General features: G+C 50.2%; 1 protein-coding gene across 3 annotated transcripts; it reads right to left on the bottom strand.

Annotated features, from left to right (window-relative positions):
• Positions 1–1,000: 1,000 nt before the first annotated feature.
• On the bottom strand, positions 1,001–12,028 carry MYD88 (MYD88 innate immune signal transduction adaptor). Of its 3 annotated transcripts, none has more exons than XM_037382466.1 (5): positions 11,622–12,028; positions 6,789–6,920; positions 4,316–4,496; positions 3,195–3,286; positions 1,001–1,183 (listed from the first exon to the last, which is right to left on the bottom strand). In XM_037382466.1, exons 1-5 carry the CDS (start codon positions 11,971–11,973, stop codon positions 1,029–1,031), a joined length of 912 nt encoding a protein of 303 aa, XP_037238363.1. In that variant the 5' UTR covers positions 11,974–12,028; the 3' UTR covers positions 1,001–1,028. The 3 variants fall into 3 exon arrangements, with proteins under 3 accessions (XP_037238363.1, XP_037238364.1, XP_037238365.1); XM_037382467.1 differs by lacking the exon at positions 11,622–12,028 and adding an exon at positions 10,049–11,383; XM_037382468.1 differs by lacking the exon at positions 11,622–12,028 and adding an exon at positions 9,632–10,030.
• Positions 12,029–12,676: the final 648 nt, after the last annotated feature.

Raw genomic sequence — 12,676 nt, 5'->3', positions numbered from 1 at the left:
TGGCCTGAACAGAGACAGACATGACCAACACGGTACAAGAGCATGCCTTTCCTTACATTTCTTGCTGTCAATGAACAAAAAAACCCCGCTTAGAGTAAATCTGAGGGACTGCCTGAGAAAACACTAGTGACAAGGGATTTACCCTGTAAATGAACACAAGACAGGAATATTGCAGTATACCTTGAGGAGGAAAATGTCCACAGAAAATAAATCAAGCTCAGTAATTCTGCATTAGTTATAACTACATGGATAATTGCTCTAATTCTGCAGATATTGCTAAAGACAATGGGAAACCCATTCATTCCTTTGCAGTGCTTTAACAATTAAAATAGGCTTCTGCTTTTCTCAAAACAAGGACCGAAGGAGACTGTCTGCCCTCAGAACCAGCGCGGGCTGGGGAGAGCCCACCCGCATTCCCCTGTGCTGCCCAGCAGTGGGGCTCCAGCGCTGGGCAGGGGACATCGGCCCTGGCAGGGCAGGCTGGGCACCAAAATCAGTCATTCTCATAGCACTGGCCATTCACAAAGCAAGAAACAGAAGTCTGAAACCTCAGATCTGCATACCACTGGGCAGCCAGGGGATTTCACTGGAAACTAAAAAAAAATAACCACCAACCCTAGGTGTTACTATAGCCATTAAACAGCTCTTAAAATAATAGAAAACATTTAAGAAAACCTGTGGTTTGAGGCTCTAAGTCTTATTAACTGCTTACAATAGAGCCTTCTTGTATTAGACACTCAGTCTTTAAATATATTTTCTGTATTTTCAGTTAAAGTGTTTACTACACAAAATGCTGGATGCTGTCGCTCATTGACTTAAACAGGAACACCCACGCAGTTGCTTTACTTCCCCTTCCGACTTATGAAAAAGTGCTAGAGAAAATTCTTTGCTCCCCATTGCAGGCTCCAAACACCAACTGCAAGGATCCAGGTTCTGAAGCGGTAAAAGACCCTGCGTGAACACCACCACGGTCCGAAGGCACAGCCAGGGTGGATTACCAGGAAGCACCTAGCTCTCATGACTTTGCATCAGGGCAGCAAGAGGGATTTTGCTAGTCTCGTCCAGAACCATTTTTTGGTGCAAGGATTGGTGTAATCACAAATCGTAATGAACCGTAAGATACTTGGAAACTCGTTCTTCATGGTTTTGCACTTGACTGGAATGAGCCGTTTGAGACGAGCACCTGAAAGACAGGTCACACAGGCAGAGGGTTACTCAGAGCCACAGTCAGATCCTGTCTCCATTCTCTCCCCACCACAGCACACACATCACAAGATCCAGGTTTGCTCCTGATGGTGTGTCATCTCATTATAATGCAACCAGCTCTCACCCTGGAGAGCAAGTTCCTGGATCCCAAGCCCTCTGCTAAGAACATCTCTCTCCAACACGCAGCAGGGCCCTGTCCAGCATGCGTAGGGCAGCTTGCGCTGATCCCAGCTGGGAGTGATAAAGGCCTCACGTACTGCAGATAAAAACCAACAGAGTGCAGTTCCTTGCGGAACACAAAAGGGAGTATACAGTTCTAACTACTTCCAGGTGTGTATGAAGAGAAAATTCTGAGATTAACCTGCTTCTAGCTGGCCAGCTTCACTGGGTTACCTCCGTTTCTCTACCCTGATTTACTCAGGCTGCAGATGTTACCCAACAAGGGGCGGCAAGGAAGCACTCTGCTAACACGAACTGCTTTTTTTGAGGCATGCACAAGATGAGACAACTTTCCCTGTGAATGCTACTGCTGGAAGGTGCAGCTCTTCTAAAAAGGAGCCTCTCCCCTTGTAATTCTCCACAGGGATACCTACTACTAGCTGAACCATGCTGCCCAGCGCAAGTGATGGTGCTGAGACCTGGATGAGGCAAATAACCAAGGTTTTGTAACTGCAGCAGATGCTTAAGTAATCTGTGGAGCTCCCAGAACTTGCCACCAAGCCTCTCTGTGCACCAGTTAGCTTACGCAAACAGGGAACTCTGATTTCTGTAAGCCTGTAATTACAGGCGTGTTTTTACCGGAAGAGCTCAGGTCATTACATATGAACAGACATTTCTTTTCCTGATGTTCTAATGAAAGGTATGACGCCAACAAAAAAACTGGTGAAGAACTAAAAGGACTTTGCTACAAGTCTTGATGACTGAGGGCTGATGCAACATGCTAGGGGCTTTCAATGGATTAATGGCCATCATATGAAACTATTGTGTCAAGGAAGATGAAGCCAATTCCTAGCTCTGCCACTGGCTTCCAGCATAACCTCTGGCATGTCACTTATAATACCATGTCAGATACCTCATCTAGAAAAGAGATTTTATGTGCAGACACTCCTACTGATATTGTGTATGCTCCATACTGTTAGGCTATGCTGCACTTTCTCCCCAGCAACATACTCAAGTGTAGAATAGCTAGTGGCTAGAGAAAAGCAATCTGAACAGACTTGACAGAAGTAATCTGATGGCTTTTCAATTCAGAACAAAATATGTAACAGATTTTTCCAATCCAAGCTGAACATTCATTCCATATTTTGTTTACCTATCCACAATACTCAAGCATCTCTGCAAAAAGCTGTGTGTTTGCTAGTTGCTACCCTATTCCCAGCATTTACTCACACCCTAATTTTATTATAATACTTTTTAGTAGCATATTTCTCATATGAATCCTGAAGCACTTCACAAGCCTGACATGCAGCTACAATGTCTCTGAAGCAGGCAGCATTAGCCCACTTGACAGCTGAAGCACTGAAGCACAGACAGAAAAGCTTCTCGCTCGCGGTCATGCAGAAGGTCAACAGCAGGGCAAGGAACCAAGTCCAGGTCCCTGCCTGCACAACAAAACTATAAAGCCACCATGAGTTTTAATGGCTGCTTCTAATAGTGACAAATGACTGTTTGCTTAGTGAAGGACATCATACCCAGGGCAAGCCCCAGGCCTGGGTGGACTTTTGCGCACGTGAAAGGTAGGTCAGTGGTGAGAACCCAGGTCTGAGACTGAGTTACCTGTTCTGTAACTTCTCAGTTATTTATTTTCTCCTTTCTCACCTGTATTTATCTAATTTATTTAAACACATCTGAGACTACCCCTCATTTTGCATTTGTGCAGAGCCCAACAGTACAGTGCCCACTGATCTCAGCTGGAGCTTCAGATGCTACTGTAATTAAAATTATAATGTTGATAAGCAATTTTAAATGGGGTATTTGTGAAATCTTACCTGGGGAAAGACTAAGAGCAAATTTGGTCTGAAAATCACATTCATCGCTTTCCAGGTAATCATCTGAAACAACAACCACCATCCTCCGACACCTGAAGATGAAGCAGTCAGGGGAGAAAAAAATAAAATGTCAAGAGGGATGCTTCTCATTCACACTGGTAAAAGTATGTATTCCTTTGAATTGCTCCAGTGGAGAAAGGAAGCCACCAGCTGTGTTCCAGCAGGAATTAACTACAGAGCAAGGGCTACTGCCAGACAGAGCGCTACATTACACACAAAAACCTGATCACAGATACACACTTATATACTAAAAAAAGAGGAAACAGCAAAGTCCAGATCGTCTGTGCAGTCTTTGGTTGATCCTCTATCTATATATTACAAACAATGCCATCTTAATTACCTGCTTACACACTGCCTTTATTGACTGAACATAACCAGTACTTTTTAATACTAGAATGAACTGGACTGAGCTTTCATGTACTCATATTACTGTGAATTCACCTGGTTTCATACATTTGAGCTTTATTCTCCAATTTGTTGATTACATTCGAGGTGCCTGGTTCTGCACTACATGTTAGGCTCTTTATGGAAGGCAACAACGCTGCACTGAATGCTCTGAACAATGCTCTGAAAGGCTGACGGGTAAAACCCAAACACCTGCCTTGGGATTTTTCACTCCCTATCTGGGGAGCTTCTTTTATGCCTCACAGCTCCACGGCCCCTGAGTCCCACATAGGTCTGAGGGATCCCTGAAGTCAGTGCCAGAGCCAACACCAGTGCTGTCCCCTCAAACCCCACACTGTGGGGTGGAGCTAACTCCGCCTGGAGCTGCGTTCATGTCCAGATCACCTCCAAGGATGTGACTGCAGGATATTCCAGACAAAGAAAAGTGATCAGATATAAGCAGCTTCACTATAGTGCCGTCTCTCTTGTGAACACAATGAAGTGATGTGTTTGGGAATGCTTGAGTATTCCTTCTTGAGCCAAGAGCATAACAAACCCCATAAAGACATCTTTGTAGATTTTTACTGCTTCACTGGCACCACACTGCAGACATCATGGTAAAATGAGCATAATGTTCCATTACACTCAGCTGTCCCAAACAGCCACGGTTCACTTACCTCTTTTCTATAAGTTCTCCACTGATGGACCACACACACGTTCCTGGCAAGACATCCCGATCAAATACACAGAGCTTCAGTTTGAACTCTGTTTGTTCCAGCTCCCTGATCATCTCCTGGACAAACTGAAGGTCTTTCTGACAGTAGCAGATGAAGGCATCAAACATCTCTATTCCGCTCCCTGAAACCATTAAAAATTTAGCTGTCATCTTCTATAAATGAAGTTAACTCCTGTAGTGAACTTTCACTGGCTCTCACAGACTTGGACTCAGAATCAGGAGCTTTCACAGACAAGCTCTGGCCAAACTTGTGGAAGCAATTTAACATTTTACCAGATGAGCTACCCTTCAGCCCAGACTCCTGTCCGTAACAGGGCTGGCAGGAGGTAACATGTCTGTGCCTTGACCGCTTCGGTTCACAGTCCAGGCTATTCACATACATACACCCCCGTTTGCTGGCAGTGGCTGGGGAGGGGCAGCTGAGACGTGCAAAATCTGCAGGGGCAGTAACAACCAGCCCCAGGGAGTTGAAGGGAGACTGAGGCCTGGGAAGAGCCGGAGGGAGTAGGGTTGCACCCCAGAGGATGCAACTCAGAGCCCCGATGCTCTGGGATTTCACTGGCAGTTACACATCTGAAATATCTTTGTGGCTTTGTGTCCTGGTTCTCTAGTTCAGGTGACAGAGATTCAAACTTCCCAACCAAAACCTTCCTGCAGGCCCTTCACCCAGCAATGTCCTGACATCTGCCATCCACTGAGCTACAAGGCAGGCCTTGAAATTTGGAACCTGAAATTTTTATGGCTAAGATGTCAAACTTGGGTACTTGAAATCATACCTGAAGTGAATGGCCCCGTTTTCCCAAGGTGTTAATGGCTGGCAGCTCTTGTTTAGTTACCCATTATCTAAATACTAGTGTTTTACATTTTAAGGGCAATGTCTCTTGTAATTAAGTGCCTTAATACTGCTGAATAGTTTCCCACTGTATTATATTTTTCCATATCAATGCCACTACACATGTTTTCAAGTTTTTATGCCAGTTAAAGCCTATGACAGTGAAAAAATAGGTCAGGCTCAAAAAGCTGCTGAGAAAAATATGAACCCGGCAGGCAGATCCACCCAAGAAGCATCCAGTCAAGCAGAAGGGTAACTGTCTGCTGGGTCCATCAAACTGAGGGTGCTGAGAGCACAGCGCTAACCTGGGGGTCACACCAGGTAAAGCTGCCATGTACAAACACCAGCATATTGGTCTAGGGACATTTGGGGAGGGTTTATCATGTCCCCATGTACAGCAAAGGTGGCCACTCAAAGTCGGACTAGCCAGGGAGCATCTAAAGAGGTGAGCTGAGATGCTCAGAGGGCTGGAGCACCTCCCCTGTGAGCACAGGCTGGGAGAGCTGGGGCTGTTCAGCCCGGAGAAGGGAAGGCTCTGGGGAGACCTTATTGCAGCCTCCCAGTACCTAAAGGGGCCGACAGGAAAGCTGGAGAGAGACCCTTTACAAGGGCCTGGAGCAATAAGACAAGGCGAATGGCTTTAAACTGAAAGAGGGGAGATTTAGATGAGATATTAGGAAGAAATCCTTCCCTGTGAGGGCAGCGAGGCACCAGCACACGCTGCCCAGAGCAGCTGTGGGTGCCCCAGCCCTGGCAGTGCCCAAGGCCAGGCTGGACGGGGCTGGGAGCCACCGGGGCTGGGGGAAGGGGGCCCTGCCCCTTGTGGGGGGTTGGAACTAGATGGTCTTTAAGATTCCTTCTGACCCAAACTGTTCTTTGATTCTGTGATTCTATCTCCATTCAGCCTCAGCTGCTGCTCCAGCTGTCACAGAACTTTACATGAGGTCCACTTCCTCAGCCCACAGCTGCGCACGCAGCCCAGCCAGCACGCACACAGCTGCCTGCGCAGCCCGGCGCGCAGTTAGAAACACCAAAGGCTGTGCACGCAGCCTAGCACACAGCTGCACATGCACACGGCTGCACGTGCAGAGCTGCACATAGCCCAGCAAGCGCACACCCAGAGAACTGTGCTTCCTCTTTCCCCTGACTTCACACCCAGCCGTACTTCAAACCCTGCTTCCTTTTTAAAGGTGGTTAAATCTGCCGAAGGCAGGGCAGCGTAGCCAAGGCAATCGGCTCTGACATCCTTCCCCCTTGACTCCAACCCGCTGTGCTTTGTGTGCCAGGCTGTGCTAAGGGACACATTTCTGGGAAGTCTCCTCCCATGCGTGTCCAGTGGGCTCTGTGCCAGCCCATTTCTGGGTATGGTGTTTCCTGGGGTTGCTTTTCCTCTCTGCTCTAGGGAACAGGAAAAATGAAAATGCCTGATGACTACCAGCTAAAGCATTCTGACCTAGGTTATGAAATGTCATGGGGAGTAATGAAAGCAAACAGGTTTTCTGCACTTCTCATGGGAGTCTGCTGCAGCTGAAGGCGATTCTGACATGAGGTATCACGCAGCAATGTCATCACGGGTGCTTACCGTACGGATCATCCCTGGTGGTGATGCCCATCAGTTCTGATGTCTTTGGCACGCTGCTGTCTACTGCTGGCACTTGAAGTGGCTGGTCAGCCTGCTCCTGCTTCCTTTTTAAGTACTTCTTACAGTCCTCCTCTGCAAAACCACACAAGGTGCAAGAGGCTGCTGTGACGGTGGCTTTACACTGCTGGAGTTCTTTAAAACAGGAATAGCTATTTCATGGATCAAGGATATTAGAGGGAAATTCCCTGTCTGGGTTTTTTTGGCACCTAGAATTTCTCTCACCCCTTTTTGAACCTCCTGATGCTGCCTCCACAACCTCCTCTAGCAATTAATTCCTGAAGCACACCCTTGCTGTTTAAAGAACTTTCTTTTATTCTTTTTTAACCAATCTCCTCCTATTATCCTTAGTTCTAGTATACCCCTGTACACTTAACAGCATGCATCACATACAGAACAGCTCTCAACTCTACCGTCTGCTCCCATTGTTATGCTTTTTGGAATATTTAAATTAACAAAATAATTGGAGGGGACTCTCAGTTAGAAGTCTTCTTATTATATTTTATTAATGCAGACACACGCTAGCTGATTCACACCACCAGCCTTTGTCAGCCAGAACTGCAGGTGACAATGAGTATAGACACTCACCACACACAGGAGGACTGTGTAAAATACTAAGGAACCCTTGAAACTGTTTTTATATTGTGCAACAGCTAGTAGGGATCCTCTTTATCTCTGGCAGAGTGGGTGTGTACCTCCCCTCTGGGATAACGGAAGGGCAACCAGGCCTGTCATAGTCACTGCTGTGAATTTTCCGAACAGGAATACAGATTCATCACAAACAGATATTGTTTAAAAACAAATGATAAACCTAAATGTTAAGTCTTCGGAGAAGTGACAAGAAACTGCAGTCTCTACCACTCTGAAATATACAATTACAGAAGAACTTGAAAGTAAAAGGAGATTTGAAACCAGGAATTAAGAAAAAGATGAAACACCCTAAAGCCTTCTCGTTCAAGGTTAAAAAAAGCCCCAACAATTACAAAGCAGAAAAGTACTGATCACTCAGAGGGCCAGGCTGGCACAGCTACAGAGATCACTGGTACAGCAGCAGCAGAGTGAAGAATCTCCTGGAAGTGCAGGACGCGGTGGGAGCCCGGTGAGCACAGCTGTGACTGCCCTGATGTGAAACCAGCAGGTCTGCAGGAACTTCTGGTCCTGAAGCCCCATCCTCTGCTTCCATCTCACAGTTTTGCATCTCGTGACTGGATTGTCTCCGATCTAATAAGGTGTCAGATCTGATCAAGGCTTCTCCTGAGGCTGAGGCATTCCCATCTGTCCCTCTCCTCCCCCTTCCTCCCCAGTCCTGCAGCAAAGAATTCTTTAGCAACCAGAAGGTTCAGATTTCAGGTCTTTCCTCACTAAAGCACAAGCCCGCTGCCATGAGGCCTGCACATTCTGTGTCAGGTAAGTCTGTGTCTTTGAAATCGTGATTGAAGCCGCTTTGAACTGGCCAACAGCTTCGCAAGTTCCACAGGAAGGACTGGCACATGGGCACCACCTTACATGTGCCACGGTCCCCTAGGTAGCCAGGCTCTCGAGCCGAAATACTGCTCAATAGGCAAGAACAGGCAATTATTTCAAGGCACACTAATACTATTGCTCAATACAGAAATGTTCATTTTAAGTGTATTTGCTCCCTGCATTCTCCCTTTGCTTCTCCCAGCTGCAAAAGTGGCATCTACGCTGCCCTGACCCGCGTTTTTCCAGATTGGCACCCAGAGCTCATCACTGCACCACTCATGGCTGAAACACATTCTCATGAGCGCAAGTGTTCTCCTGATTCTTCTAGGCAAGCCGACCCACAGAGTTTTGATGGCATCATGCTGTAATCCCAGACCCTGTTTAGCCCCAGAGGATAACCCTGAGGGCTGGGCAAAGCTTTCAAAACAAAACACCGGAGCTTTGTGGGTTTATTACAAGTGCAAACTGGGGGCCCTGTCGCACCAAAACTGCCCATAGGCCCAGTGAACCTGAAGGGATGAAAGACTTTCACTGATTGGGCCTGAATTAGTCCCCAGCTGAAAACAGTGCCTGGCTGTACAGGTTAACCAGAGCGAAGGAGGGTCAGAGGTGACTTTGCAGGCCCCTAAAGCAAAAGGATGCAAACCAGGACAACAAAGTAGCAAGAAGCTCCTCCAAGCTAAATTGTCCCACTCCACCCAGCATCTCATTAACCCAGTGCAGGCTGTACATTCTTCTCACAGTCAAACAGAAACCTGAGGTATCGGAAAGAAAGACTAAAACCAGAAAACCTAAAGTGCAAAATGATTAGCATGATGAGAAGAGAGAAGGAACAGACCCAGTAACTGTCAAGCAGGAAAGCAGCACTTTTATAACGTGTCAGGAAGAAACAAAAATCATGAAGTTTCAGCAGGAAAGAGTTAATGTAAATATACCAAAGCAAAGAGCTTCACAGCCCTGAAGGTGATTGCGGAACAAAATAAACTGCTGAGAAAGATCCCTGTTAGGGCAGATCTGCTGGGATGGAAAAGCTGCATCCTGCAAGAGTCTGTACGCCACATGCTGCAACAGGGGAGCTCCTAAATACGGCCCTGCTGTACAGAGCGGCCAAAGTGGAACTGCTCAGGGCTGCAGGAGACACCGCTCTTTAGCACCCTAAGCATACCCAGGAATGGAGCAGATGACGGAGAAGACACAGAACTGGTCCTGCAGCAGAAACCACAAACCACATCCTCTGGAGCTGCACAGCACCAACGAGTTGTGTTTGACAGGGACGAGTTGTGTTTGACAGGGATGCTGCATCCCAAAGCAGCTTGGCTCACCTGCCCACACAAAGGCATCAGGTGTCATTCGAGAGACTCCAGAGTGTCCGAGACGTCTGTTACGGGCCAGCAGGTATGACAGCAGACCTATGAATGGTCTGTGTCCATCAGAAGGTAGAGGCCACGTGAGATACCCCGATGCCTCTCAAATGACTTGAGATGCCTTCTTGTGAGCAGCCGAACCGTGCCCCAGATCTGCACTTCCTATGATGAGCACAGATCGCAGAAACCTCCGTACTGACGTTTTCTGATTCTGAGCTGAATCCTACTGCAGGTGTCCCAACAGCGTGCACATGGATGCCCTTGGCATCAGGAAATACTGTACACGCAGCTGTTCGTTTCCTTTCCTCTTACGAGTGGAAGTATCTCCAAGTCCTGCAAGAGCTCAAACTGCCAGCAGCCGGTCACAGGCCCTACCTGCAACCTTCAGCCAAAAGTAACAAAAGAGAGGAATGGCCATGCTGGGTCAGGCTGAGGGTCCATCTACCCCAGCATCCTGTCTCCAGCAGTGGTCAAAACCAGATGCCTAAGGGAGAACATAAGAATAAAATAAGCATACAGTGATATTTTCCTAAAATAATCTATCTTTTGGGTATAATCTACAACCTATTTTTATAATCTATTTGCTGGACAATTTGCAGTTAAGGAATTTCCTGAGGCAGAGGCAGTACTTTTGTGTTGAACAGCCCTCAGTGGGTCTTTCTTCCAAGAATTCATTCGTCTCCCCTTATCAGCGTGACCTACCACTGGGCTAAACTTGTGACTTTCCTGAAGCTCAGATTCCTCCCACTTATTCTGCTATTGAGAACTGTCTGTTCAGGTTCTGACAAAGACCACCCACCACACTCTGTCCACCGGGCCAGCTCCTGAACTCAGGGCCAGAAGCAGCCTAGGTGGTGCCCAACGTCTTTGTGAGGTCCCAGCTCCCCTGCACAGCTGGAAGCTTCTGCCGTTTGTTAAGAACCTCTGATCAGTGGGTCACAAAGCACACCAGGCTTTTTGTCTTTCCCAAAACTGGGTGTTCAGAGTGTGTCCTTAAGTAGGAAGAACAACCAGAGTAGAGGGAAGTCCTCCACTGCTTCTTGGTCAGGCTCTCTACCTCTTCACTTATCTCCCAGAGTAACAGGAAATGAGATTTATTATTTCTTCATCACTAGCCCAGTAACCTATATTATACAACACAGGACATCAATGGAGCCTCTGGCTTTGGAAATCCTCCGGCAATGAACCTCCCCTTCTGCTGACAACTGGCTTCCCTCTGAATTTCTGTGAGGGTGAAGAATATGAAGAGTCTATAAAGAACAAGTTAGCAAAGCAGCACAAGGACCTCCATACTTCGCACCAACCTATCTCAACTGTTTTTTCGGTACGCAAGGAATTATTTTTCCTTCCATTATCAATTATTTTCCCCTTCCGTTACCCAGTTCCACACAACCCTCATCTCTCCCTGTAAATATCTTCCTGTCACACTGGACTGTAATTTTCACCCTGTCCTGTGTCAGCACAAGCTGCCTCCTGGCTGACCTGGCCCACGGCATCCTTGGACACACTGAAGCTTTGTTAGTGCAGGTTTGCGGTAAGACGGGGTTCGCAGGGCTTATGGTTAGCAGAGGTAGGAGTACGCGTCTCACTTCCCTCCTGGAAGCTCTGTGAGGCTCCGAGGAGGCCACTCCACAGCCTGGGAACGGCTTTTCTGCGTGCGTGGGCTTTTTTCTTAGCATCAGCTCCCGGGATGGTACAGCAACGCCAAACACAGCAAGCACCCCCTCCCTCCCTCCCGGGCAGCCAGCACCCCCTCCCCTCCCCTCCCCTCCCTCCCAGGCTCCGAGGGAGCGCCGAGCCCGGCCGGGCCCCGCCGCTGCGCGGCCTGCGGACACCCCGGCCAGCCGGAGGGCCGCGGGACGCCGCCCCGAGCTGCCCCCGGCCCCAGCCCCGGCCCGGCCCGGCCGGGCTCCCCCCTCCCGGGGCCGGGGGTGCCGCCGCGCCTCACCCACGCTGTCGGCCAGGTCGAGCAGGACGTCGTGGCGGCCCAGGCTGCGCAGGGTGTCGAGGAGGCGGCCGACGGTGGCTCCGCCGGGGCAGCGGCACGGCCACTCCTCCAGCAGCGCGCCCGTGGGGTCGGGCAGCGCCTGCAGCCGCCGGATCTCCAGGTACTCCCAGCCCAGCCGCTCCGCCAGCGCCGTCCAGTCGGCGGCCGCCGCCGCCGCCGGGTTGAGGTAGAGGCCGAGGCGGCGCCGCACGCCGTAGTTGAGCGCCACCATGGGCACGGCGTGCAGGTCGGGCGGCGGCGCGCCGGGGCCGGGGCCGGGGCCGGGATCGGGTCCCGCCGGCGCCGTGGCCATGGCCGCGCCGCTCTCGCAACTTCCCCCGCCGGCTCCGCGGCCCTTTCGCTTCCCGCCTCGCCCCGCCTCGCGCCGCCGCCCGCCCTCCGCCCGGCGCGGGGGCACGGCTGGGGCCGGGGCTGCCGCGGGCTCCCCGGGGGCGCGCAGCGCGGGGGCGGGGGGGGCGCTCGGGCCCTGGAGGCTTCCCCCGACCCCCCGCCCCGGCGGCTACATCCCCGCCGCCCCGTACTACGAGCGCTGGCGTTATCAGCGCGGCCCCGGCAGCGCCCGCGTTCAGATCCGCGGGGCCCGTCCCCGCTTGCAGCAGAACTCGCCGCGTCCCTGTCGGCGCAGGCCCGTCCGGAACCGTCCGCCCCGCTAAGCGCCCGCGGAGGCTTGCGAGCCCTGCGGCAGCGCTCCGCACTAGAGGCCCAGCTGCATCCCGGCGGTAACACCCGGAGCCAGAGGGAGGGCTGCCTGGGGCTGGAGGCGTTCACACCGGGCTGCCCGGCCGGTGACAGCGCTCCGCGACAGCACAGATACGGCTGTCTGCGAGTTCCCAAACCCTTCCACCAAGTACAACATTCTGCATAAAAGTAAGATGCTTAAATTGGCCAGCGAACCGTTTTCAACTGGGTTTTGATGCCGAGTACGAAACAGTTCTCAGCTACAGTTTCCAGCTTCCAGGCTGGTACCGAAAGTGGTGCAAGGACACCAGGGCAGT

Source organism: Falco rusticolus, chromosome 4, assembly GCF_015220075.1.
Source record: "Falco rusticolus isolate bFalRus1 chromosome 4, bFalRus1.pri, whole genome shotgun sequence".
Classification (NCBI taxonomy): domain Eukaryota; kingdom Metazoa; phylum Chordata; class Aves; order Falconiformes; family Falconidae; genus Falco; species Falco rusticolus.
This window is presented reverse-complemented; position numbering and strand designations above follow the sequence as displayed.

What these genes read in the sequence shown, in the direction of transcription:
- MYD88 (XM_037382466.1), bottom strand. Translation starts at nt 11,973, where the DNA reads ATGGCCACGGCGCCGGCGGGACCCGATCCCGGCCCCGGCCCCGGCCCC. An exon ending in GGAGAACTTATAGAAAAGAG is followed by an intron (nt 3,287 to 4,315) that starts GTAAGTGAACCG and finishes CTTCATCTTCAG; the next exon opens with GTGTCGGAGGATGGTGGTTG. An exon ending in TGCTCTTAGTCTTTCCCCAG is followed by an intron (nt 1,184 to 3,194) that starts GTAAGATTTCAC and finishes CCTGTCTTTCAG; the next exon opens with GTGCTCGTCTCAAACGGCTC.